This window comes from Priapulus caudatus, unplaced genomic scaffold, assembly GCF_000485595.1.
Source record: "Priapulus caudatus unplaced genomic scaffold, Priapulus_caudatus-5.0.1 Scaffold752, whole genome shotgun sequence".
Taxonomy (NCBI): domain Eukaryota; kingdom Metazoa; phylum Priapulida; class Priapulimorpha; order Priapulimorphida; family Priapulidae; genus Priapulus; species Priapulus caudatus.
In genome coordinates, this window is record NW_014577813.1 from 23,489 (window position 1) to 48,556 (window position 25,068).

Sequence of the window (25,068 nt, forward strand, 5' to 3'; positions counted from 1 at the left end):
CTGATTCCCCGATCGGAACAAACCTAAACACAATCATAGCTATGATTGCAAGAAGTAACATTTTGCTGAACCAACAGGTGTGACACGCACGCGTCTCACAGACACACACACACACACAATAGCACACACACACAGCACACACAGCGCACACACAACACACACAGCACCGCGCACGCACGCGTTCAACAGACACGACACACACAACACACACACACACACAACAACACGCACCGCACCGCACGGCACGCACGAGGCACACGGAGCACGCAGCCGCACGCACGCACACACGCACAACACACCACACATACGCACGCACCGAGTTCACAGCACCGAGTATTCTCACACACACACACACACCACATCAACGACAGCACACACAGACACACACACACACACGCACTGCAACGCACGCACACACACATGGCACATATCTTCAAGCACGCGTTCACTCAGACACCCACCACAACCGCACGACACACACACGGCCCACGCACACACACCAACTTCACACACACGAAACGCACGCTACAGCGTTCAACGAGACCACACACGTCCACACAACTACCAAGCACACACACACAACACAAACACATGGGTGAGCGTGCCGCCACTCGCAGTAGTCCGCGCGAGTAAAAAATCAAAGGAGATTTCACAAACGATGCATGTATGACGGATGACACACAGGATCCTCCAACCTGAGCACGTGAACGACGCGAGGCTGTGGCGGTATGGAAATGCGTCGGTCCACGCTCGTGTTAATGCGTTGCCCTACATCACACACGACACAGCACCATCCAACCACACACGACAAACCGAATCGAGATCTTGCGCGCGCACACACACACACACGCGCACACTCACGCACGGCACACGCACGCACGAACGCCACAGCACTACACGATAACCACGCCACGAACGAACGCCGCCCCGCACGCACACAACCGCACGCACGCACGCACGCGACAGTACACGCACGCAACGGCCACGCCACGCCACGCACGGAACGAACGCGCGCCGCGCACGCACACACAATACAACGCACCGGCACACATCTTCCACGCGCAGGGCACTATTGTGAATGCATAATTACGAGTGCAAGGACACATTGTCAAACATAGTACTTGATTTTTTTGCAGCCGTGTCACACAATCAAACAAACGCTTGAGCCGTTTTGGTAGGATTATGGTCCAATCACTCTAACGACGAACGAACGAAACGAACGGACGGACGAACGTACGGAACAGAACGGACGGACGAACGAACGAAAACGAACGGACAGACGGACGGACGAACGACGACGAAGCGAAGCGGACGGAAGCGGACGAAGCGAAACGGACGGATAACGAACGGACGGACGAACGAACGAACGAACGATATGTACGAATAAGGACATTCGACTGACTGAACGAAAGCGAACGACAGACGACCGGCACGAACGGAACGAAACAGACGGACGAACGAGTGGAGGCCAGCATTGACGGAGAACGAACGGACAGACACATACGGATGCATCGGATGAACGGACGGACGACGAACGGATGAAGGGATCAGACGAAGAAACGAAGCGACAGACGGATATACGATGCACGGACGAACGGGACGGACGACGACAAACGAACGAACAGACGGACTATCGGAATCGGATGGCCACGGACGGAACGGACGGAGCATACAGACGAACGAAATTAAACGGACAGAACGGAGCGACGGGGACGACGAAGCAAGGACGACGGACGAAGCGAAATGGAAGGACAGACGGACGGACGACGAACGGACCAGACCGGTCATACGGAGCTAACGGACGGACAAACAGGAACGGATGTGAGGGACAGACGGACGGACGATGGTGGAGCAGACCGGATGGACGGATGGAGGGAACAGACTGATGGACAGACGACGGATGAAGGGACAGACGGATGAACGCAAACGGACGGAGGAGGATGGACGAACGCATGAGGGACAGACGGACGGACGAACAGATGGCACGGACGGACGGAGCGGACGGATGGACGGACGGATGGAGCGGACCGAACGGACGGACAAACGGACGGACAAACGGACAGACAAACGGACGGATGGACGGACCGCAGGACGCTGACGCTGTGCTCCAAGCTACATCTGATTGTGTCAGATGAGTTAAAAGAGGAAGCCTTAGGGTGAAAAAACTCTATCATTCCTAAAAATCACGCACGAGCCAATTTTATCTTTGTACTGCAAGCAACGTGGCCATAATTTACAAATTGCGTTTGCATCGAATTTCTGTAATCCGAATTATTGTAACGTGGTGTTTTACTATACGTAAGCATGCAAGCGCTGACACACACACACACGCGCACGCACGCACGCACGCACGCACGTACAAAAATACACACACACACACATAAATATTCATTCAACCCTAAGATAAGGTGAAACTCGGCAAGTTCAAGTTCACCTAGAGAATACATCGGTTGTAGCTTGGTAAGCTTCACCTCCTGGCAGTAATTATAGGCTGTATGTACACGTGTGACGTATCTAACCTCTTCAAGGTCGTGTACCAAGGTGATGTGAGTGACATCTTAGAATGAACCAAACCATCGGATTAGCAAACAGCTGAATCGCTAGAATTCGAGTGACTATTCCAGCACTTCATTCCACTTCATTATTCAGCGGGCATGCTGCGGGGCGGGCGGGTGAGTGGCTCACCTCTGGGCAGTCCTGCTGCACGAAGGTGGAGTTTGAGTCCCAGCAGCACTGCTCGCGGCTGAAGTAGAACTGACTCGGGCAGATGCCGTTCTTGATGTCGAACATCCAGTTGGCTCCGATGTCGATGACGCCCGCGGTGAGACCTGCAACGAGGGGGAGGGTGAGAATGCATGAGGGAGGGGGTGAGAGTGTACGAGGGGAGGATGAGAGCGCATGAGGAGGAGGGTGAGAGCGCACGAGGGGGAGGGTGAGAATGCATGAGGGAGGGGTGAGAGCGCACGAGAGATGGGAACGAAGAGATGGTGAGAGTGTACGAGGGGAGGATGAAAGTGCATGAGGGGGAGGGTGAGAGCGCACAAGGGGAGGGGAACGAGGGGAGGGTGAGATCGCATAAGGAGAGGGTAAGAACGCACAATGGATGGCAAAGAGGAGAGGATGAGAGTGCACAAGGGCGGACATCGAAACAAACCTCGACCCCCACCACCCACCTCTGTATAACAATCACCCGACTATAAAAGCCACTTTGAGGCAAGCTTCCCTCGAGCGACCCCCCACCCCCCCACACGCACAGATTCGACCCCGCACACGCACACGCGCCCGCGTGCACTCACCCGCCGCGCATCCGACGATGAGCACGCACATCCAGCCCGACCAGGCGTCGTGCCAGCCCTTCAGGCTATCCCAGCACGACTCTTTCTTCTTCTTGACGATGTGCCGATGGCGGAGGCGGTCGCGAGCGATGTCGCGCAGCCAGTCGATCGTGTGGAAGTCCTCGTACTGGCCGACGCCGAGGGGAAGGTCCGTGTCCTCCGACGACGCATTGTACGTTCCTGCAACGATAGAGGGCGTCGGCGATGTCTTAGCTGGGGTGTTGCGAATTTCGACCAAAACGCAATGCGACGGCAAACCGACCGACCGACGAAAATGCACGTCGCGTTTGGTCTTAGTCACGGTTTAATTTCTTCGTATTAATGGATAGCGTGGAGTTTCAGGATTTCTGACAATGGCCCTCTAGGTGGCGCTAGTGGTAAACACTAGAGCATGCCGATTGCCTCGATGTTTCGCACGATCACCGCACGCTGACATTATAATGAAAATGAAAATGATATTCTCACGTAGACTGTAGCCCGTAAGCCAGCGCATACCGACCCCTGAGAGTGGTCCAGCCATGGGAACGCTAACAGAGGCAATGTAAACCTCGCACGAAACAAGCAAACATCAGCATATGTAGGAGACATATGGGTACCTTAGACGTCATGGGACATGACAAAATAGGGGAAATCAACACTAACAGAGTGTGACACGACTGAATTTAGACGTCATTAAAACGGCGTTAACAAAAACAAGTGAACAGTTTCGTGTCATCAACCATGGTTTTAAGGCAATTTTGGTAAATCGGGACGAATCTAAGAAGTAACTCTGCAAGTGAAGCACCACACAGATATAGACAACTTGTTGCTCCGTAAGAGAGAATTTAACAAGTGAACGCCACTTCATGAAGCATCCGAGCTAAAGGTAACCAGCCAGTCAAGCAGCCAGGACCTCTCTCAAACAAATATGACACTTGCTATTGTGTGTCATGTGAGAGGCAGTAACTACGCGCGGGCAAGGGCACGTACCTCGACGAACTGGAATAAAGTGAATGACTGAATACCGTACAACTCTCGACCACGGAACTACCGAGCGAACATCGTTCGCGAGAGAAACAATCTGGGAACGCCACCCACGATAAGCTGTACGAAATTGAAACGCGGAGCTACCGGGCAAATGTCGCTCACGAGACAAACAAGTGAACACCACGCCACACTTTACGACTTACAACCATGGAGCTAGCGGGAGTACGTTGCCCACAAATAAAACAATTAAACGCCACGGCAGACAACACGCCATACGACATCCGACCGCGGAACTACCGGGAGAACGTCGGTTACGAATCAAACAAGCGAACGCCGCACAACTTTCGCCGATAACAAGCGAGCGTTCGCGCATGCCCTTACCCTCACCCGTGTGATAATCCTTGTTTGGGTCGTAGCCGACCGAGTTCTCCATCGATATGGAGCTGTGCAATCGCAGCGTGCGCGGAAACACGCTGATGTCGACCTCCATCGTGTTCGACGCGTCGGCCATCTTGCCACGCGTGACCTTGACGTGACCTTGACGTGACCTTCGTGATGACAGCGCTCTCGCTCACGCCTCTACGATTCGACGCCGTTAGCTCGCATACGAGTCAGCGCCACCCATGCTAAGGCGCCACCTATGGTTGTAGTCTCACAGCGCAAGCTATAGTTGTACTCTCACAGCGCCACCTATCGCTGTACATTCATGGCGCCACCTATAGCTGTACTTTCACGGTGCCACCTATGGTTGTGCCCTCACAGCGCCACCTACAATTGTACCCTCACAGCGCCACCTACAATTGTGCGCCTCACTAGGCGCCACCGTTACAATTGTCCCTCACAGCGCCACCTACAATTGTACCCTCACAGCGCCACCTACAATTGTGCCCTCACAGCGCCACCTACAATTGTGCCCTCACAGCGCCACCTAATTTGTCTCAACACCTATGTTGATCTTCACATGCGCCACCGTATAGTGTGATCTAACAGCGCCACCTACAATTGTGCCCTCACAGCGCCACCTACAATTGTGTCCTCACAGTGCCACCTATAGTTTGTGATCTCACAGCGCCACTATAGTTGTGATCTTACAGCGCCACCTATAGTTGTGATCTCACAGCGCCACCTACAATTGTAATCTACAGCGCCACCATAACAATTGTGCCCGATCACCAGCGCCACCGTACAAGGCACACCTATGGTCCTCACAGCGCCACCTTATAGTGTGCACTTCACAGCGCCACCTATATTGTGATCCTCACAGGCGCGTACTATAGCTGTGACCTCACAGTACTGCCACAATGAGAAGCGATGTCGTCTGGTACAAACGATGACGATGTTTACGTCACTTTTACCGCCGCTCTCTGCAATTCTTATCCGGCACGTGTATATCCGCGAATATCCATCCGTACTGGTCCACGTTTTATCGCCCACGCAAGTCCAGCGAAATTCCCCAGTAAGGATATAATGCACCAAGTTATAATTATACATGCGAATATTATTTTGTCGTACTAATTTCACACGACACTTTGCAATGAGGTAAAAAATAAGAGTGCTAGCAGCTGTATGACCCGGGAGCACACAGGCACACACTGTAGACCCCGTTGCTCTGACTGGCCACCGTTCCTAGCAACCCACACCTGATATATATATATTCGCTGGCACATGTACTTCCAACTTGTGCTGTCATGCACTGGCGTAAAACAGTGTCAACACACACACACACTAACACACTGCTAGCAGCTAGTCACCTCTGCGCACAAGAACCACACAGCGGTGTTGCTCTTGCTTTCTCATTTGCCGACACACACACACCAGCGCACGCACACACACATCACACCACACACACGCACACGCACGCACACGCGCGTGTACACTACTGTGTACACACTACTGTGTTACGCGTATCCGTCGCAGTTCACACGTTTACAGAGTTAATCATCCTGTGTAGTAGCAAGAACCAGCATACAGTCGTACACACACACACACCACACACCACTGATTATATTACGCATATAGTGTTGTCCTGTATATTCAATTGTGCGCATACGCTAACCACACACACAGCGTTCACCGAGCTGTATCCTAGGACCTTATTCCAGTGCCTGCATACGTCACACACGACAGCACAACCACGACTACGTCCACAAGAGTTTCTGCGTCTTATTCCCAATGCGGCATACGCGGTCTCCTCTCTCTCTCTCTCTCTCTCTCACACACACACGACAGTCACCAGGCGGGATTGCGCGACCGCACACATGCCACCAAACACTAAGACACGTGTAGCACACACAAGGCTCGCAGTACGCGCGTAGTAATAAGGCGATTTCACCAACGATGCCTGTATGCACGATGACACAACAGGATCCTCCCACCGAGCACGTGACGACCGCACTTGTGGCGCTAGCCGCTCGGCACGCTCCGTGTTAGCGTCTGCCACTACATCACACACACAACACACACAACACACGCACACACGCACGCGCGCGCGCGGCACACACACGCACACACACAACACACACACGCTCGCGCCTGAGCACATCCGGCGACTGCGTGAGATGAATAAAGGTGAAGGCGGTAACAGACGGGACACTTCCTAGGCCGCGTCGCGCGTGATATCGTGCTGCGTGCCTGAGGTTCAGCTAGAATGGCTGTCAGTCTAAAGTAGAAAGCGAGTTTTATTCGAGCGACGCTATCTCACCTGCTAGTAACTCCATATAATCTGCCACCAACAGGCAAGCAGAACCAGGGGGAGTTTTTAGTTCACCTACTATATTCACTGAAACGTGCGCGCAGTGCGTGTGCGTGTGCGTGCGCAGCGCGTACGGGAATACGGCTGTACGAAAGGTAATCGTTTCAAACGCGAACCTGCGTAACGTGAGTCCACGCGTGTCTTAATTATTACTAAGCTTCCATATAGCAAGAGTCACAATAGAGCCATAGGATAGTAACAAAGTAAGATAATAACACAGGTTATTACTACCTTGATAGTAAATCACTCTCTATCAATGTAACTCTTGCTTATATCAAGAACGTAATAAGAAGGTATTATCACCTTCTTTATATACGCATCTTGATTATATAATTGCACGCGTCCTACGAGAGGGTCTCGCGAAACGAAGAAGCTTGATTCCGCCGATCGAACAACTAACACAATCCATAGCATGATTGGGCAAGAAGTAAACATCTGCTGAAACACACACGCACGCCGTTCACAAGAACACACACACACACCACACACACACACACACACAACAGCACACCACACACACACACAAGGGCCCAGCACGCACGCCGTTCAAGACAACACACACACACACACACCACACCACCACACACACCCACGCACGCACGCACGCCGCAACACACCACACCGCGACTGCGCGCGTGGCTGCCGGGCCGCGAGCGGGTCAGGGGCTTTGGACCCAGACGCACGCGACGCACACACAGGCACACACACACATACGCACAGCACTGAAGTTCACAGACACACACACACACACACACACACACACACACACACAGCCACATCACACAGCACGGCACGCAGCGCCGACCGGCACACACACACACATACCACGCCACGCGTTCACAGACACACACACATACACACACAACACATGGGGCACCGTCACGCTACACACACACACACACACACACACACACACACATACGCAACGCACGCGTTCACAGACACCACACACACACACAACACACACACACACACACACACAAACACAACACTCGCATAGTCCGCAGCGAGTAAAAATCAAAGGAGATTTCACAAACGGATGCATGTATGACGGATGACACACAGGATCCTCCAACCGAGCACGTGAACGACCGCGAGGCTGGGCGCGTTGGAAGCGTCGTCCAGCGCTCGTGTTAATGCGTTGCCTAACATCACACACACACACACATGCACCACACAGCGCGACGCAATCGAATCTTGGCCACACACACACGGACACGCCACACGCACCACGGTGCACACGCACGCACGAACGCACGCACACACATAACGCACGCACGAACGAACGCCGCCCCGCAACGCACAACAACGCACGCACGCACGCACGCAGACAACACGCCACGCACGCCACGCAGCGCACGCACGGAACGAACGCGCGCCCGCACGCACACACATACAACGCACCGCACACATCTCACGCGCAGGCAACTGATTGTGAATGCATAAATTACGAGTGCAAGAGACACATTGTCAAACATATGTATTGATTTTTTTGCACCGGTCACACCATCAAACAACGCTTGAGCCGTTTGTGGTATGGATTATGGTCCAATCACTAACGACGAAGGCGAAGACGAACGAACGACGGACGAACGTACGGACAGACGGACGGACGAACGAACGAAAACGAACGGACAGACGGACGGACGAACGACGACGAACGAACGGACGACGGACCGAACGAAAACGACGGATAACGAACGGACGGACGACGCAACGAGACGACACGAATGTACGTAGGACATCGACTGACGAGACGAACGAACGAACAGACGGACGGACGAACGAACGAACAGACGGACGACACGATGAGGCGCCGACATTGACGGAGAACGAACGACAGACGACATACGGATGCACGATGAAACGGACGACGACGAACGAGATGGAAGACAGACGAGCCAACGAAGCGACAGACGGATATACGAATGCACGGACGAACGGACGTGACGACGGACAAACGAACGAACAGACGACTATGCGGAAATCGGATGCACGGACGGAGACGACGGAGCATACAGACGAACGAATTAAACGGACAAGACGGACGCGACGGGACGGACGAACAAGGACGACGGACGAAGCGAATGAAGGACAGACCGGACGGACGACGAACGGACAGACGGTCATAACGGAGCAACGGACGGACAACGGAACGGATGTGAGGGACCAGACGGACGGACGATGGTGGACAGACGGATGGTACGGATGGAGGGACATGAACTGATGGACCAGACGGACGATGAAGGGACAGACGGATGAACAAACGGACGGAAGGAGGACTGGACGAACGCATGAGGGACAGACGACGACGAACAGATGGCACGGACGGAGGACGGACGGATGGACGGACGGATGGAGCGGACCGAACGGACGGACAAACGAGCGGACAAACTGGACAGACAAACGGACGGATGGACGGACCGCATGACGCTGTGCTCCAAAGCTACCATCTCAATTTTGTCAAATGAGTTACAAAGAGGAAGCCTTCAGGGTGGAAAAAAACTCATTCATAATGTCCTAAAAAATCACCACGAGCCAATTTTATCTATTGTAACTGCAAGCAACGTGGCCATAATTTACAAATTGCGTTGCATCGAATTTCGTAAATCCGCGATTATTGTAACGTGGTGTTTTTAGCTATACGTAAGGGCATGCAAGCGCTGACACACATCAGCAAACACGCGCGACGCACGCCGCACGCACGCAGCACGCACGCACGTTACAAAAATACACAACAACACACATAAATATTCATCTCAACCGCTAAGATATAAAGGGAAACTCGGCAAGTTCAGAGTTCAGCCGCTAGAGAATACATCGGTTGTAGCTGTAAGTCTTCACCTCCGCAGTAATTATAGTCTGTATACCACGTGTGACGTATCTAACCTCTTCAAGGTCGTGTACCAAGGTGAGGTGAGTTGACATGCTTAGAATGGAACAAACCACGATGAGCAACAGCTGAATCGCTAGAATTCTAGTGACTAATGACTATTCCAGCACTTCATTCCACTTCATTATTCCACACTATTCCAGTTCTTTCGCTAGAATTCTAGTGACTAATGACTATTCCAGCACTTCATTCCACTTCATTATTCCACACTATTCCAGTTCTTTCGCTAGAATTCTAGTGACTAATGACTATTCCAGCACTTCATTCCACTTCATTATTCCACACTATTCCAGTTCTTTCGCTAGAATTCTAGTGACTAATGACTATTCCAGCACTTCATTCCACTTCATTATTCCACACTATTCCAGTTCATTTGCTAGAATTCTAGTGACTATTCCAGCACGTTGAGTTCAAGATCACTGTAACACTTGTTTACGAAACTGAGACCACAGCTCCGCGGGCATATATATGTCCATATCAGCTGCATATTGCACTAGTTAGCAGGCTTCTCTCTCTCTCACCCATATGGAATCCTAAATCCCTATATCCCTAGACCCCTATATCTAGATATAGAATATTATATAAAATGCTAACGAAGCCTCGACGAACAAACGAGCAAGCTCATACTCAACTCAGTGAGTAGGGATCGCCTGACAACCACCGATGTGCATACAACTGTCATGCGAAACCAATCTGCCTCCTGTTCAGATGATCATAACGACACGATGCAAAGGGCTACCGTCATATTGCTCAGGTAACTAATCTGTCTGGGCGAAGTAACTACGTGCCACACTTCACTATTTACTATCTATATACCCTGGATATTATTGTAACTTCTGCCAGACTAGACAAACTTGTACATTTGTCATGCGTACGCACCACATTGTCATCGTAGCAACACTTCGTTGCAAGGCATTGCTTGTAGAACGCCATATCGCAACAATGAGTGGCTAGAGAGCTGGCTTGTCGAATATGCTAGGTAGATGGCTCAAATGCATCAGTGGCAAAAGGCAGCTATGAGAGATATTTATGAGGGATTGATCCTGAAAACATACTGGGAAAGCTTTTTACCTTAAGTAGCTTTTTAGCTTTTATCACAAACCTAGTTACTGATATGTAACGAACTTACTGAAGCAGTAATATAATCGCATGGAGCAAACACACAGATCACAGACGCGAAAACGCACGCATGAACGCTTGCACGCACGCAGATACGCACACATACATGTACACCCGCACACGCACGCACGCACACACACAAGCAACACACGCACGCACACACACAACACACGCACACACGCATACACGCACACACGCACACACACACAACACACGCACACACACTCGCACGAACCCCCGCACGCACACTCACGCACAACGAAATTCCTCAACAAATGCAACCCACGCGACGACTCACCATAGCTCTTACTATGCGCGCCAAAGTCGCTCTCGTTGTCGCTGCCGGGTGGCTCTGCCTGCGCTCCGCCGCTGCCGCCGCTGCCGCCGCCGACGCTTGCCAGGGAGACGTCAATGATCTCGTCATCGCTCATCTGTCTCGTGGCTGCCGCCGCCGCCGCCGCCGCCGCCGGACCGTTGGTGGTGGACAGTCGCTGGAAGGCCGAGGCCGACGTCGCTAGCTCGCTCATCACGTCTAGAAGAGGCTCATGCTCTTCCATGTACCGTTCATTACGCGCCAACGAACATCTGTCGGTGCGACGAAACGACGAAGTAAACCGTTAAGTCCATATAATATAGCGAGCGGCGGAACGATCGACATTGAACTTCACAAAGGTCGCGAAAAATAGAGAACGATCGAAAGATCGACGTCGAATCGAAAATATTGCGCGAAAATAGAGACGTTGACACAATGAAAGGTACGCAAGCATGAGCCCGATTGGGGTTGTTAGTATATGATCATGAGTTGGATGTAATCAAGACCGATTGGGTATGCAGTTGCCTATGCTAACTATAATAAAGTGGCACTCCCAAGGGGGATCCAATAGAACAATGCCAGTGGTGGCCACTTGTTTTTATATAAAAAATCATTATTTTAGTCGTGGGATCATGAAATAGCCCATATAAAGTATATTATGGGAATAATGAGCACTTGGACTTTACCGCCTAAATATAAGTATAAGCTGAATCCCTGGGGGTGGGGGGCACTCCCATACTAAAGCGGTACGCATACTCGTCAAAGCATCTCAAAATTGGACCCTAAATGGCATATTCAGCGGTAGCAAATTTCACCCCTTATTGGCGTAAGATAATGTAAATCATACCCCAAAATTGCGTAAGACACTAAAACGGACCCCTAAATGGCATAGCACAATAAATTGGTCCCTTCACTATGTAACCCCATTGTAATTAACCCTTCACCCGTAGTCTCGTGCCTGTCTCGTGCCCAGACTTGTGAGTGGCCGATGGCACGTATACTAGGCGGGCACGTATACTGCACATACTCGACTTTAACGCCCATCAGTCTGACGTTGAGACTATAGAAAACCCAGCGAGAATCCTTTTGAGAATGTAAACACGGATTTAAATGGCCGAATCGAATGGCAAAAACCGGGCGAAAAAGTGGGCGAATAGTGACCCTAAACGTCGAAGGTTAACCAGAAAAAGTACCCCTTTATTGTTCGTTGCCGTGTGGGAATGAAGAAGAAATGAAAAATAAGAATGCAACAATAAAAAGCAATGAATGACACACATGGATCTTCCATGATACATCACATGTGCATTTATGAATCAATTAATCATGAATTATACATGTATATAGTAGGGTGCTGACATTATTATGATACTCTCCTCATGTTTTGCTTGATTTATATTGATAAACATCCACCCAAAGTGATTTTGAAGACACGCATACAATGGTACATATGTATTGGGCCAGTGCAGATAACAACAGTTGATGGATCGTATATTAGTCTTAGAAACATATCATGGACCAGTAACAAGCACAGCAACTGCTAGGGCGCGTCATTCCGTGTCAAATCACCCAATGGGTTTAACCCCACCCCCTCAGATTTGGCTGAAACTTACTTTCTATGGTGGTTTGGCGGCAAAACGCGTCAATTTTCAAATTTCAGCTCAACATGCGGACCAGCGGTTTGGCCGCTATGGCCTGTCCAATTTTGCAAAAATGGGCCAAAATTTGGCGAAGCGCCCTATCTATGAACGTCCATAAATCAGTAACCACTGGCCCAATCTTGATGGAGATGATATCTTTGGAAAGGGAATTGCCTAAGGATTCCAAATCTGCCATTGTTTTTAAGTAGGAGTAAGTTAAAAGTTGATGATCTCTTCGTTAGCGCTGAGCCTTGAATTTGACCTTGTTCCCTTGCGACTTTGAATGAAAATAGCCAAAACTTATAGCCCAACATGTTTTCCACAAAATTATAAAGAACCAGAGGTGTAATATTCCTCAGTAGTCTGCAAAAGCAAATCAAAAAACACTTCTCCGTGCAATTTTAACTTGAATTTATATTGGTTTGTCATAAAATCAGTTACTTTGAACACAAATACATACAGAAGCTAAACATATCTGATTTACATTCACCTCATTACTCATATCAAATGGTCCACTGCCTCACAAAGTTGAGAATATTCAAAAACATCATTTTCGGCTGATAGTATATCCTCTGGATGAGATGACCGAGAGTGACGGCGTTTCAACCACACACAGTATGTTGTCTTCTGAAATCAACATTTATCTGGTTTCTTTGGCCAATTTAAATTGCTTCGTAGGCCCATGTGGATGCATTGAAATTTATTCTGTAATCTCCAAATTCATTTGATAATTTCATCTACCATTCCTATCCATGGCAGATTTTCGTAGAGGCAGCAAACAAAGTTCTGTTCATGAATTTCGAGAGGTTGTCGTTCTGTTACACGTTCCAAATCTTCACCATCATCAGTCGTGTCATTAGTATATGTCACAGAGACTAGTTTTGGTTGGTCTGCCTGAGCACTCAAGTGGTAGACCTCCAACTCTGAAGTAGATATGGGGACAAATCGATGCAACTGCAGAGCTCCTTTATTGTCCTTGATGACTCGAACCGCGGTCTGAGTTCGTTTTCACATTCGGCAATTTTCTCTGCTGCTACATCGAAGAATTTTATACCTGGAATGTTTTCTGTACAGAATTTCATGATTGCTTCGATGGTAAGAATCGGGTCATTGTATGGGCGTTGAAGACTGGCCTTTGTAACCAGCCTTTTAACTGTGCCTCCAATGCCATCACAGGCACTTTTTCCGTGGGAGGTTGCGAAAAAGTTCCATTCTGCTGCAAGATCGAAATCCTGTAGGTGGTGACACAAATTGGTGAAGTTGTTTTTGTTTTTATATTGTCCTGCACAGCCATCTGTGAAATAGTGAACTTTTTTCAGACCTGGAAACTCAGTTTTCAGATAAGGAATTACAGTTTTTAAGAAGGCAAATACTGTAACTGTTGAATGTTCCCTGCTATCACTCAATACACACACATTCCGATGTTCCAATGTCCCGTCTTCAAGTCTATGGTATGCCACAAATGGATTCCTTATCTGAAAACTGAGTTTCCAGGTCTGAAAAAAGTTCACTATTTCACAGATGGCTGTGCAGGACAATATAAAAACAAAAACAACTTCACCAATTTGTGTCACCACCTACAGGATTTCGATCTTGCAGTGCAGAATGGAACTTTTTTGCAACTCCCACGGAAAAAGTGCCTGTGAGTGGCATTGGAGGCACAGTTAAAAGGCTGGTTACAAAGGCCAGTCTTCAACGCCCATACAATGACCCGATTCTTACCATCGAAGCAATCATGAAATTCTGTACAGAAAACATTCCAGGTATAAAATTCTTCGATGTAGCAGCAGAGAAAATTGCCGAATGTGAAAACGAACTCAGACCGCGGTTCGAGTCATCAAGGACAATAAAGGGTACTCTGCAGTTGCATCGATTTGTCCCCAATATCTACTTCAGAGTTGGAGGTCTACCACTTTGAGTGCTCAGGCCAGACCAACCAAACTAGTCTCTGTGACATATACTAATGACACGACTGATGCATGGTGAAGATTTGCGAACGTGTAAACAGAACGATAACTCTCGAAATTCATGAACAGAACTTTGTTTTGCTGCTCTACGAAAATTTGCCATGGATAGGAATGGCGTAGATTGAAATATCGAGATGAATTTGGAGATTACAGAATAATTTCATGCATCCACATGGCCTACGAAGCAATTTAATTGGCCAAAGAAACCAGATAAAATGTGGATTTCAGAAGACAAATACTGTGGTGTGGTTGAAACGCCGTTCACTTCGGTCATCCTCATCAGAGGATATACTATCAGCCAAGAAATGATGTTTTGAATTTTCAACTTTCAGTGAGCAGTGCGACCATTGATTAAGAGTAATGAGGGTGAATGTAAATCAGATATGTTTTAGCTTTCTGTATGTTATTCGTCTAGTTCAAAGCAACTGGATTTTACTACAAACCAATTAAATTCAAGTTAAATTGCACGGAGAAGTGTTTTTTGAATTTTGCCTTTGCAGACTACTGAGGAATATTACACTCTGGTTTTCTTTTATAATTTTGTGCGAAAACATTTGCGGCCTTATAATTTTGGCCCTATTTTCATTTCAAAGTCGCAAGGGCAACAAGGCTCAAATTCAAGTCAATGCTAATGCGTTCAAGAGACTCATCAAACTTTTAACTTACCCTACCTTAAAAACAATTGGCAGCATTGGAATCCTTAGGCAATTCCCTTTCCAAAGATACCATTCCCATCAAGATTCGGCCAAGTGTGTTACTTGATTTATGGACGTTCATAGATAGGGCCGCTTCGCCAAATCTTGGCCCCCATTTTGCCAAAATTGGACAGGTCATTAGCGGTCCAAAACCGCTGGTCCGATTGAGCCTGAAATTTAAAATTGACCGTTTCGCCCCCAAACCACCATAGGAGAAGTATTTCCAGTGTTCAGGGCCAATCTGGAGGGCGGTGGGCTTAAGAATGCATTTTTTTGTTGGGTGCATTTGACACGGAATGACCCTGTTACGAACATATATGCTGTCTGCAACGCCCGAACCTGCGTAACGTACGTGATGTCACGACTGTCTAATTATTACCTAGCTTCCATTATAGCAAGAGTACACAAGTAGAGACATAGGATAGTAATACTCTCTATCATGTACTCTCTGATTTATATATCAAGAGCGTATATTAAGAAGGTATTATCAGGCCTTCTTTATATACGTCTTAATTATATAATGGCGCACGCGTTCCTACGAGAGGGTCTTTCGCGAAACGAAGAGCTCATTCCCGATCGAACACCTAACACCATCATAGCTATTGATTGCAGAAGTAAACATGTCCTGAACACACACAGCGCACGCGTTCCACAGACACACACACACCACACACACACGCCACGCAACGCGCGCGCACACGCACATCACACACACACACACACACACACACATCACGCACGCACGCCACACGTTCACAGACACACAGACACACACACATCACACACACACACATCACACACACCGCACGCACGCGTTCACAGACACACACACTGCACACACGATGACACACACACACACACACACACACACACACACACACACACACGCCACACACACACACACACACGCACGCCACGCACGCTACACACACACACACCACACACACACACAACACATACGCACGCACGAGTTCAGCAGACACACACACACATACAACACACACACACGCACGCTACGCACGCACATACACACACACACACTACGCACGCATACGCGTTTCACAGACACACACAGCACACACACACACACACACACACACATGCCACACACACACACACACACACACACACACACACACACCACGCACACACACACACACCCACAACACACGACACACCGCACTGCGCGTGCGCACACACACACACACACACACACACACACAACACACACATACGCCGACGCACGAGTTCACAAGGACACACACAAACGACCACACACGCACGTGACGCACGCCACACACACACACACATACGCACGCACGCGTGTCACAGGACACACACACACTCACACATACACACAAACAACCACACACACACACACTACACACACACAACGTACGCACGCCACACACACACACACACACATACGCACGCACGCGCTTCACAGACACACAACGCACACACACACACACACACACACACACACAACATACACACAAACACACACTCGCAGTACGCGGCGAGTAAAATTAAGGCGATTTCACAACGATGCATGTATGACGATGACACACAGGATCCTCCCACCGAGCACGTGACGACCGAGCTGTGGCTCTGGAAGCGGTCGGCCGACGCTCGTTGTTAGCGTTGCCCTTACATCACACACACACACACACACACGCGAGCGCGTACACGCCACGAACGCGCACGCCACGCACACGCCACGCACGAAACGACGCCACACACAATACGCACGCCACGAACGCATGGCCGCCCCGCCACGCCACGCACACACACGCACGCACGCACACACGCTACGAAACGAAACGCGCGCCGCACGCACCAACACATACACGCACCGCACACACACGGCCAGGGCACTGATTGCTGATACTAATTACGAGTGCAAGGACACATTGTCAAACATATGTATTATTTTTTGTTCACCGTGTCACGCAATCAAACAAGCGGCCTGAGCCGTTTGGTATGGATTTGGTCAATACTAACAGATCTACGACGAACGCTCAGAGGACGAACGAGACGAAACGGCCGGACATACGCACACCACGAACCGAAGGAGGACGAAGCGTTACGGACGGACGGACGAACGAACAGTACGACGAACGGGACAGACGACGGACGCCGACGGACGGACGGTACGAATCGAACGCTCGAACGATGACGCGACGAGACGACGACGGTCGAACGAACGATCGACGAACGAACGGAACAGACGGACGGACGCAACGTCACGGACGACGGAAGACGAAGCGACGACAGACGACGACGAACACGGAACGAGCGACAGAGACGGACGAAGCTACGACGGCTGCACGACAACGACGGACACGAACGGAGCAGACGACGCGACAACGGACGAGACACGAACGGACAGATACGGAACAGACGACAAACGTACGGCAGACGGACGGCACGAACGAAACGGTACGAACGGACAGACGGACGGACGGACAAGGAACGGACGGCGACGAACGAAGCGTTACGAACGAACGTGAACGAAACGAACGGCACAGACGGACGGACAAACGAAACGAACAGACGGACGAACGGAGGGAGGGGAGCAGACGCAACGACGAACAGACGGACATACGCGATGCACGACGAACGAGACGGACGCCACGGTAACGCGATGGAGGGACAGACGGTCCGACGACGCCACGGACAGACGGGACATACGGATGCCCACGGCTACGCACGGACGGACCGAACGAATTGGGAGAACATGACGCGACGAAACGAACGAACAGACGGACAGACGACTACGGCATGCACGGATGAACGGACGTGACGGAACGAACGGATGGAGCGGACAGACGGAACGAACGAACGGACAGACGGATATACGGATGCCACGCCGGACGAACGGACGCGACGGACGACAAACGCAACGAACAGCGACGACATGCGGACATACGGATGCACGTTGACGGACGGACGACGGATTGGACAGACGAACGATAAACGGACAGAACGAGGCACGGACGAACGAACAAACGCGACTGGCACGAACGAATGGAAGCACAGACGGACGGACGGACGAACGGACAGACGCGTCATACGGCAGCAACGGAACGGACAGACGGAAGCGATTGGAGGGACAGACGGACGGACGGATGTGGACATACGAGTTATGGACGGATGGATAGGGACAGACGGCTAATGGACAGACGCGAACGGATGAGGGACAGACGACGGACGAGACGGACAGACGGACAATGGCGGTCATGCACGGTACGAACGGTACGCGCGATCTACAGTGGACAGACGACGGATGGCACGGATGGACGGACAGAGCCGACAAACAACGGACGGAGGACGGATGGGACGAACGCATGGGAGGCGACAGACAGACGGACGAACAGAGTGGACGGCACGGACGAGACGGGACAGAACGGACCTCGACGAACGAACGCCGGAACAAACTGGACGTATGGACGGACGCTGACGCTGTGCTCCAAGCCTACATCTGATTTGTGTCAGATGATGCTTAAAAGAGAAGCCTGTAAGCGGTGCAAAAAAACTCATTCATTCCTAAAAATTCACGCAACGAGCAAATTTTATCTTTTATTGTACTGCCAAGCAACGCTGGCCATATCTTACAATTTGCGTTTGCATCGAATTTCTGCCTATCGAATTATTGCTAAACGTGGTGACGTATTACTATACGTTAAGCACTGGCAAGGCGCTGACACACACACCACTCCTACGCGACGCAGCGCCACGCACGCACGTACAAAAATTACACACACACACACATAAATATTCATTCAACCCTAAGACAAGGTGAAACGTCGACAAGTCAAGTTCACCTGCGAGAATACATCGGTTTGTCAGCTTGGTAAGCTTCACCTCCTGGCCAGTAATTTTAGTATGCTAGTATGTACACGTGTTGACGTATCTAACCTCTTCAGGTCGTTGTACCAATGTGCATGTGAGTTTGACATTCTTAGAATGAACCAAAACCATCGGATTGCAAACAGGCTGAATCGCTAGGAATCTCGAGTGACTATTTCCAGCCACTTCATTCCACTTCATTATTCCACACTATTCCAGTTATTTTGCTGGAATTCGAGTGACTATTCCAGCACTTCATTCCACTTCATTATTCCACACTATTCCAGTTCTTTCGCTATGTATTCTACGTGAACTATTCCAGCATTTCATTTCCACTTCATTATTCCACACTATTCCAGTTTCATTGCCTAGAATTCTTAGTGACTATTCAGCACTTCATTCCACTTCATTATTCCACCTATTCCAGTTCTTTTTCGCTAGAATTCTAGTGACTATTCAGCTATCATTCCACTTCATTATTCCACAGTATTCAGTTATTTGCTTGGAATTTCGAGTGACTATTCCAGCACTTCATTCATTCATTATTCCACACTACTTCCAGTCTTTCGCCTAGAATATCTAGTGACTAATGACTATTCCAGCACTTCATTCCACTGTCATTTATTTCCACCACTATTCCAGCTTCATTTGCTAGATGTTCTAGTGACTATTCCAGCACGTTGAGCTTCAAGATCACTGTACACACTTGTTGGTATGCAGTCTTGCCTTTACGTAACTGAGACCACAGTCCGGCGGGGCATATATATGTGCCGATATCAGCTGCATATTGCCACTAGTTACAGGCTAGGCTTATATTCCAATGTGGCATACGTAACCCACACACACAGCGCACGAGTGTTCCTGGACTTATTCCAGTGCTGCATACGTCACACACACACACACAGTCCACAAGTGTTCCTGGTCTTATTCCAATGCGGCATACGTCGTCTCTCTCTCTCTCTCTCTCTCTCTCTCTCACACACACACACACAGTCACACACACGCACACATGCACAAACACAAGACACGTGTAGCACACACAAGGCTCGCAGTACGCGCGAGTAATAAGGCGATTTCACAACGATGCCTGTATGACGATGACACACAGGATCCTCCCACCGAGCACGTGACGACCGAGCTTGTGGCGCTAGCCGCGTCGGCACGCTCGTGTTAGCGTTGCCCTACATCACACACACACACACACACACACACACGCACACACGCGCGCGCGCGCGCACACACGCACACACACACACACACGCTCGCGCTGAGCACATCCCGACTGCGTGAGATGAGATAAAGGTGAGAGCGGTAACAGACGGACACTTCCTAGGCCGCGGTCGCGCGTGATATCGTGCTGCGTGCGAGGTCAGTAAGAATAGGCTGTCAGTCTAAAGTAGAAACGAGTTTGTATTCGAGCGACCGCTATCTGCACCTGTAGTAGACTTCCTATATCTGCCACCAACCAAGCAGACACGAGGGGGAGTTTTAGTTCACCTACTATACACTGAAACGTGCGCGCGTGCGTGTGCGTGTGCGTGCGCGCGCGTACGGGAATACCCGTGTTACGAAAGTAATGCGTTGCAACGCGAACCTGCGTAACGTACGTGAGTCACGATGTCTTAATTATTACCTAGCTTCCATTATAGCAAGAGTACACAATAGAGACATAGGATAGTAACAAGAGTAGATAATAACACAGTGTTATTATCTACTCTTGATAGTAATACTCTCTATCATGTACTCTTGATTATATCAAGAGCGTATTAAGAAGGTATTATCACCTTCTTTATATACGCTCTTAATTATATAATTGGCGACGCGTTCCTACGAGAGGGTCTTTCGCGAAACGAAGAAGCTGATTCCCCGATCGAACACCTAACACAATCATAGCTATGATTGCAAGAAGTTGCGGCGGAAAATAGAAGACGTTGAACAATGAAAGGTACGGCAAGCATGAGCCCGGTGATTGGGGTTTGTTAGTAATATGATGCATGAGTTGGATGTATATCCAAGACGCGATTTGGGTTGCAGTTGCCTATGCTAAGTATCATAAAGTGGCACTCCCAAAAGGGGATTACAATAGAACAATGCCAAGTGGTGGCACTTGTTTTTTATATAAAATATTATTTTAGTCATGGGATCATGCAATAGCCCATATAAAGTATATTATGGGAAAATGAGCACTTGGACTTTACGGGCGCTAAATATACAGTATAGCTGAATCCCTGGGGGTGGGGGGGGCACTCCCATACTGAAAGCGGTACGCCACATACTCGTGCAAAGCATGCTTCAAATTGGACCCTAAATGGCTATATTCAGCGGGTAGCCAAATTTCATCCGCCCTTATCTGGCGTAGATATGTAAATCATACGCCGCAAAAATTGGGGCGTAAGACACTAAAACGGGACCCACTAAATGGATAGCACAATAAATTGGTCCCTTACTAATGTAACCCCATTGTAATTATCCCTTCACACGTGTCTCGTGCCTGTCTCGTTGGCGCAAGACCATTGTGAGTGGCGCGATTGGCACGTATACTGAGGCCGGGCACGTATACTGCACATACGTCGAGCTTTAACGGCCATGGCAGTCTGACGTTGAGACTATAGAAAACCCGACGCGAGAATCCTTTTGAGAATGTAACAGCTACGGATTAAATGGCCGAATCAATGGCAAAATACGGGGGCAGGGGCCGGGGGCGAAAAAGTGGGCGAATAGTGAGCCCCTAAAAACGTCGAAGGTTACGCAGAAAAAAGTACCCCCCTTTATTGTTCGTTGGCCGTGTGGGCGAATGAAGAAGAAATGAAAAAATGAACGAATGGCAACAATAAAAGGGGCAATGAATGACACACATAGATGCTTCCATGATTACATCAGCATGTGCATTTTAATCGAATCAATTATATCATGAATTTATACATGTATATAGTAGGGTGCTGACATTATTATGATACTCTGCCGCTGCGATGTTTTGCTTGATTATTGATAAATCATCCACCAAAGTGATTTTTGAAGACAACGGCATACAACTGGTACATATGTTATTGGCCAGTGCAAGATTAACAACAGTTGATTGGATCGTATGATTACTTATTTTAGTCTTAGACAATATGCATTGGACCATTGTAACACAGCAGCAGCAAGCTGCTAGATAGCAATAAATGTAAGCCGGCAAAACCCAAGAGATAGGGCTTAGCAAAGTGTCCCTATCCTTTTTCTGGCGAGGAATGCCCGAGGTGAATCAACTCGGCGGCGGTTTGCATGGCTGCGATTTTTCAAAGTATAGCTAGAACTTCCAAACGTGGTTTGTAATTCTAGAAGCCGGCAACCTTCTCCGCTATTGGGAACTTACGAATGGTATGCGCAATACTGCAGGGGGGGGGGTGTATTAACTAATTATAATGTTACAAAATTCGAAGTGACGGAGCGGCCGATATACTGGAGGGCGCCATTTCTTGTTGAACTCTGTGACGTAGCGCATTTCGCATGACGCAGTAGCGATCGGCAAACGAGCGCCCTCGGCGATTGGTCGGTGAATCGGCCGCTCTTGCAAACCGAAAGTACGTTCACAGGTCAGCAGAAATGGCGCTCAGTATATTTCGCCCAGCTCCGTCACTTCGAATTTTTGTACAGGTTATCATTAGTTTAATAGCAGAGTATTGGGCGATATCATAAGTAAGTTCCCCAGATAGCGGAGAAAGGCCTCGTGTTGAGAATAAACCCACGTTGGAAGTTCTAGTATCTGAAAAGCGCACCAGCATGCAAACGGCCGCGAGTGATTCACTCGGGGCTTCCTCGCAGAAAAGGATAGGGAACTTTGTAAACCTATCCTGCCGGTGGGTTGGGTACACTTATTGTATCTAAGCAACTGCTAGCAACTCGAATAAATTCACGATGAGAATTATGAATGAATTTAACAATGTAAAAATCATAACAGTAAAAATCTACTGTCACTGTTAGTGTTACTGTTAGTGTCACAGGGACCCGAGGCGAAATAAAAAATAAAAATGTGTTATATAAAAAGAAAAGACTTCTCATTTTATATAACCATAGCACATTTTTATTTTTCATTTCGCCTCAGGTCCCTGTGCCTGTGGTTAGTGTTACCAGTGTTATCACACGAACTAGCCTTACTGCCCTTCTTTAGCAGATGTACTCATACCAGATCGGCCAGATCGCTAACATACGTTTTACTTACTCTGGATTCTCAACTCGTGCCTAATTCGCGATTGAGTGCTGTTTAATAATCGATGCAAACCGTTACACAGCATAGAAAGCCCGTTTTCTTTATCATTCACGCTTTGCTGAAACAAATCAGTATGAAATTTTTGCTAGAACAATAATTATGAATCGGTAGCGCCATCTAGCGAGAAGTATTAAGAATTATTGAAAATTTCACTGGCTCGAATTTCATGTAGGCTTCCCCGAATAGGACAATACAATGCTGTATTACATGCAATATAAGTTTAATTCGTCTCTACTGATAATATTTTAATTGTATATACGCAGAAACCCAAGGAATAATATAAATGCGATTGGTGTATATTTATTACTGCGCTTGCTATTTTCCACATAAAAACGAATATAATATTCTTATAAAGCTAACATGAATGTTCATGCATACAGTACTGTTTGTTGGTTATGTCAGATACATACATATATGATTATTATATTATATATACAGGGGGCGGCGCGTTACGCGGGGGGCCGGGGGGCGCCCCACTTTTTTTGGCAAGAAAATATATGTCTATATGTATTTTGTATGATACTGAAGAAAGCAAGAAAAGAAAGAGGGAATAAAAAGGAGAGGAGGGGGAAAGAGCGAAAGAGGAGTGTTATCACATTTTCAATCTGCCAACTGGAAAATTACAAATTTGACGAAGTTCCGCTCTAGCCTACTCTATGAGCAAACAGTACATGCACATCGCGCCGTATTGTGCCCCAATTACGCGTGGCGGACTTTCGGGGCCTGATCCTGTGCTTCGAGGCTCGATCGAGGTCGAATATCAGTACCGTACTTGCTATGCACACACTGTAACAGTACTTATACTGCACTACGCCACGCGTACGCCAGCTTAAGGTAAGTACGTAAGTTAAGTAAATACGCGCAGCAACGCAGAGCCTAACGCACGCTGATAACGCAGAGCCGGTATACCGGACGTACCTAGGGTACGTTCCGGCAGTAACTGGGGGACATAGACCCTATGAGCGCGTTAGTTTATGTATATTTTATATAGTTCCTTTTATTCTTTTAGTTTAGTTTGCACTTTAGCTTCTTAAGTCTTTTTAATTAATAAATAGTTGATGTATTCTTTATGTAATATCCCTAGCAGCTTGGGTTTTTAAAGGCAAAACTGTTGTCAGCACCATGAATAGATAAACTAAGAGATAAAAGCTAGTCGAGTGATGTTATAAGGTGTTAAATTATCATCCCAGCAATGTTATTTTTTGACTACTTACCAGGTTGAAGAAAATGGAATTTCTGTACGCCCCTGAAAAAGATTCAATATTTTATATTCTTTATTCTTATTAGCTA

At 48.6% G+C, this 25,068-nt stretch overlaps 1 protein-coding gene across 1 annotated transcript in view; it reads right to left on the reverse strand.

The window, feature by feature from the left end:
* Positions 1-23,864, reverse strand: part of LOC106813292 (H(+)/Cl(-) exchange transporter 3-like) — a 38,834-nt gene extending 14,970 nt beyond the window's left edge. Inside the window, exons 1-4 of the mRNA XM_014817397.1 lie at positions 23,731-23,864; positions 11,364-11,650; positions 3,297-3,515; positions 2,686-2,828 (exon numbers count right to left, since the gene is read on the reverse strand). Of these exons, the coding sequence (XP_014672883.1) occupies positions 2,686-2,828; positions 3,297-3,515; positions 11,364-11,622 (621 nt within the window). The 5' untranslated portion in view covers positions 11,623-11,650; positions 23,731-23,864. The remainder of the gene's footprint in view (positions 1-2,685; positions 2,829-3,296; positions 3,516-11,363; positions 11,651-23,730) is intronic.
* Between the last annotated feature and the right edge of the window lie 1,204 nt (positions 23,865-25,068).